Raw genomic sequence first — 4922 nt, forward strand, 5'->3', positions numbered from 1 at the left:
CTCAGAACACATTTTCCTTTTTTAAGAATGATTTCTGTGCCGTTCTTTGCTCTTTTCTCAAAGAAAAGCTTAACTCCAAGTCTTCCAGAGTCGCGGCCAAAGCCGATTCGAAAGACCGCTGTTCCCAGCAGCAGCAGCCATAAGCCCGCCCACCGACTCTATACACGATGTGATTTGCTGCCGCTAGTCTAGATTTCGATGCTAGTTAAACTAGGCAGTGCTGATCTAATAAAGAATCAAGATTATGTTACTGCATTACCTATTTCTCGCCTCAGATGTGTCAGGAACATATTTTAGTGTGTGGTTTAGCTGTAAAATGAGAGTGTTTGCTCCGGCCGGTGGGCGGTGCTTGGTTGTGGCTCGACTGTTTAAATTAGAAAAAAATCATCATTTAGAGAAAACGTATCTGCAATCTTTCCGTAATGAAAGAATGGGCAGCAGAAGACAAGATGACATGTATGCATATTTGCAGTGTCTAAATGGTGCGCATGAGTTGTCAAATAGCTGAAAAGGGTTTTCTTAATAGGTGTTCTCTATTTGCATGAGTTTTCTTAATTTGCAGTGTTGAGCTCTCAGGGGCCACCATATATATGGCCTACCACACAAATGCTTAATCAGGAGTATTGTTATAGTTAAGCAGGGTTACTGTACAACCCAGTTTTCAAGGTATATGCATTATAAATAGCATAGTCACTTATTAAATGCTGTCCTTGGGAACCCATTTATTTAATGTAGGACACATCATGCTTTAATACAAAAATATTCTAAATGCTGTACACGGGTTCTCAAACATTGTGCAAAATGAAAAAAATATTTACAACTCCAGTTACAAGGAAAGTCAAGGACAGAAAAAGACGTAATTTTATCAAAATGTAAATATCGATTGATGAGGTTTAACCTGGAGTCTTAAAACTTCAAAATGTTCTGATCAGAGTTAATAAACATCTACTCAATCTGAAATGCAAACAAGTAGAAATAGTAAACAAAAGGTTTGTGTACAGTTGTGCTGAGGAAAATGCAACATGCATAATAAAATTTTACATTAAAATGTATAAAAAACATGCATCAGGTTGGAACCATACAGGCTATTTTTAGTTGCATTACTTAACAAGATTAAAGTTGCATTTACTGTAAAATGCACACATTGTGTAGTAGAGCTGAATCTGTGTGAAAAGGTCTTGCAAGTACACACGTTTCCAGTCAAAGAGAAAATAGTTACAACCACACATGTTCACGTTGATAACTGAGGTTAAGTAGCTGGAATGCTTTTTGTAGTTTTCCAAAGACACAGTGCTTCGTCTTCAAGGTTTCATAAAACAATGCTAAAAGAGAAATAGCCTTTCCAGTTTTTGTCCAATAAAAAGTGCACTGCTCTTAGACATGCATACATGGCTATAAGATGAACCTGGCCCTCTCATACCCAAACTCTTCATCGTCCCATTCACATCTCAACACAAGACTCTCATCCACATTCATTTCCTCAGCAAGTCCAGCAGCAACAAGTGGTCTGTTTGTAATTACAAAGTCTTTCATTTAAAAACCAGGGTGTTGGTCTGTTTTCATTTAATTTGTAGGAGTTTCATCTTGTTTCCTAAAAAAAAAAAAATAATAAGAAAGAAGAAAAAAAAGGAAAACAATTAGCTGTTGAAAATCAACCTTTGAAAGTGAACATTTGATGAAAGAGCAACACTTACCCAGTCCTTTAAGAAATTTGTTCACACCACTCGGCTCTGGCTCAGGGTACGAATCCAGATACTCGGCTACTCTGACCTCAAAGAGACCTGGGAGAATGTTGGAAATGTTGAGCCACTGAGACAGAATGCACACAGAATTATATATGCAACTTAAAAAACAAAATTTTGATTATCTTCAAATGCAACATGGTTCATTGGTTCTGGCATTTGCGTGCACGTAATTTATCTTCTTAACCCTGTTTTTTTTTTTTAAATGCCCTGCTTTTAGGTTGGTGCATGCTATGACTGATTTAACTTTGGTCACGTCTGTTTTGAAATAAGCACTACCATTTATTCATTTAACAGATTACACTTCTTTACTTTAAAGGTCCCATGGCATGAAAATGTCACTTTATGAGGTTTTTTAACATTAATATGCGTTCCCCCAGCCTGCCTATGGTCCCCCAGTTGCTAGAAATGGTGATAGGTGTAAACCGAGCCCTGGGTATCCTGCTCTGCCTTTGAGAAAATGAAAGCTCAGATGGGCCGATCTGGAATCTTGCTCCTTATGAGGTCATAAGGAGAAAGGTTACCTCCCCTTTCTCTGCTTTGCCCGCCCAGAGAATGTGGCCCACCCATGAGAGAGAGACATCACGAGTGTTTCTCAATACCAAGAATGCAAAGAACGGACTTGTTTTCTTGGGGAGAACGTTCTTGCTGGTTGTTCTTGGAAGAATTAACTCGCAAGTTCACAAGCACAGAAAACGCTGTTAACAGTTTGAGACAATGCGTTCTTCCTGTTATTGCTCAACATTCCCAGCACAGAGGCTACCTGCAAGGCTCCAAAATACCAGCTAGAAATAAAAACCACAACAATATAACCACTTTGTATTAAAACAATCTCCGGACAAGAAAACCTCATAATGCTACAACTATTGCAATAATATTGAAAAATAAAACTATGAGCTTTAATTTTATTGTTTATGGTTTAGCTCAAACACCCCTTACTTATTCAAAAGAGTGGAACGCAATCCCTACTATTATTAGCGTATAAGTTTAAGTCAGTTTAAATTAAACAAATAAATAGGCATATGCACTGGTGTGTCCTATGTGTTCCTATTAGTGTTATGTGGAATTATCATTTCTATATTATTGTAGTGCACTGCATATTATTACATATATGCCCAGGGAGATGGAAATTAGAAATTCAAATTATAAAGGTTGGTGTCCCTCTTTAGTCTACATAACATGTCATAGCATGTTACCACTTTATGTACAACTGTTCATTTATCATAAAGACTGAAACTCAACTTCTAATAAATCAGAAAACAAATACACCAAAAATATGAACTAAATACAAGAGCAAACGGCCCCGGCAGGCGCAAGCTGGCGGCCGCGTCATTTTATGGAGCTCTGAAAACTCCTAAAACTTTGGAGCAAATTGTCAATTCGGCAAAGATTTTCGCAAGACTGCCTATATTCGAAATCTAAACCCTTCATTTCTCGCCTAAAATGTTCTCAGAAGTGAATTTGAATTCGTTTTTTGGGCTGTCTATGTACTGGAAATCCAACCATCATTGAATGCTGAAATGAATGTTGGGATACAGGTGCTGCGAAGTTCATACAAGTTACCAACCGATGTATCCTCGGTAAATGGGCGTGTCAAGAATACATCCGGGAATTTTAACTGTTCTTGGCGAAATGCGAACTTGTGTATTGGGACAGTACTTTGGCAACACGAGATGACGTTTCACAGGGACACAAGCACACAAGTCAATAGAAGAACACATTGGGAAACGCCCCATGGCTTTCAAACAAGAAAAGTGGCAGTTGGTCAAGGCCACACCCCCCCCCCCCTCTCCTCCTCAATAGCTATAGACACAGAAATGGCACATACAAAGGAAAGCTTATTGTGGGTCTGGCTCTAGTGGCTGTAATTCTGCACCAAGGCTAAATTTCGGGAAAGAGACTTCAGATACAGTATTAGGGGACCACTAAGGTCTATATAAAAGCATCCAAAGAGCACCATGTCATGGGACCTTTAACTTTAATGTCAAATGTTTTTAGGATGATATTTTCTTCACAAACGGAATGATTCCATGCTACTCTTCAAACACCCAGCACTGATTTTACAAGCAAATTGATTGCAAGATAGAGCTGGCTAATTTAGTTTTTTTTTTTATTACTTCTGTCTTTTTTGTATGTGCATAAACTATGTCTGCACAGCATTATGGGAACATAAAAAAGTGTGGACATCCTAGGCAGCAATGACATCTAGGTATCAAAGATTCATGTAAAAAGTTGAATACTAGTTTGAATGTTTGTTTTTATTATTATTTGTTATCTACAAGTTAATTTTTTTTTTTCTCCATCTTTTAAGAACCCTTTAAGGGAAACAGCTGATTATAATGTCCAATAGGGACTATTTTCCACTGGACAAAATAAACACCAACACCCACTACCTTTGGCTTTTGTCTTCAGTGGGAAAGGTTACAATAGGCATTTATTCCCAAACAAATAACTCCGCAGCAGTCTCGGGTATTTATCCGCTCCAGCTCTGATCCACAGTGATGGAAACATGACACCTGGGTGGACACACTAATATAAATACAGGCTCCTCGCCGCTGTCGGTAGCTTTGTCATCTCAGCCACAAATTCTGTCTGTATCCATACAAGCAGCGCTTAAACATTGTTCCAAATTAGTTGGCACCGGGTTTGAAAGAGGGACTGAATAAGTAACAGATATAGAATTTAACAATCGTAAAATTTTCACTGGCCTCCGCACTGCTTTCTAGAGTTTACTAACCTTGTTTTTTGGCACATTCGTGATGCCGAACATAAAAACACCATAAAAACTAAAACTGGCAATGGGAAAGGATTCTATCCCGTTTTAGTGGGTTTTTCCCACGTCTAAAAAACCCTGTTACATAAACACTAATTTTGATGGGAATAGAGTATATGAGAAGAGGCTTTCTTCATGTTTTCTTTTTTAAAGAATTAACCCTTAAGGCTATTGGCACTGCTACCCTTACACAATTACCTCTTCCTCCTCCCTTGCACAGCTCTTTGTCCTGAATGAAGCCGGCAAACATCTGAGTATCCATGAAGAGCTGCAGGAACTGGCGGACTCCGCGGGAGGGGTGTGATTTGCGGAAGCTGTCGCGCTGAAGCTCCCTGCTTCCATTGGAGGACTCGACCATGTGGAGAGGATAGTGGCCCACCAGCTCCACAAAGAACCGCACAAAACCC

General features: G+C 38.9%; 1 protein-coding gene across 4 annotated transcripts in view; it reads right to left on the minus strand.

Annotated features, from left to right (window-relative positions):
• Positions 1-697: 697 nt before the first annotated feature.
• dennd2c (DENN/MADD domain containing 2C) overlaps positions 698-4922 on the minus strand; it is a 22093-nt gene continuing 17868 nt past the window's right edge. For all 4 annotated transcript variants that reach the window (XM_039801727.1, XM_039801724.1, XM_039801725.1 and 1 more), the window contains 3 exons: positions 4714-4922; positions 1695-1781; positions 698-1591 (listed from right to left, as the gene is read on the minus strand). The exon at positions 4714-4922 is cut by the window's right edge and continues 34 nt beyond it. In XM_039801727.1, the coding sequence (XP_039657661.1) occupies positions 1560-1591; positions 1695-1781; positions 4714-4922 (328 nt within the window). In that variant the 3' untranslated portion in view covers positions 698-1559. The remainder of the gene's footprint in view (positions 1592-1694; positions 1782-4713) is intronic.

This window comes from Perca fluviatilis, chromosome 5, assembly GCF_010015445.1.
Source record: "Perca fluviatilis chromosome 5, GENO_Pfluv_1.0, whole genome shotgun sequence".
Taxonomy (NCBI): domain Eukaryota; kingdom Metazoa; phylum Chordata; class Actinopteri; order Perciformes; family Percidae; genus Perca; species Perca fluviatilis.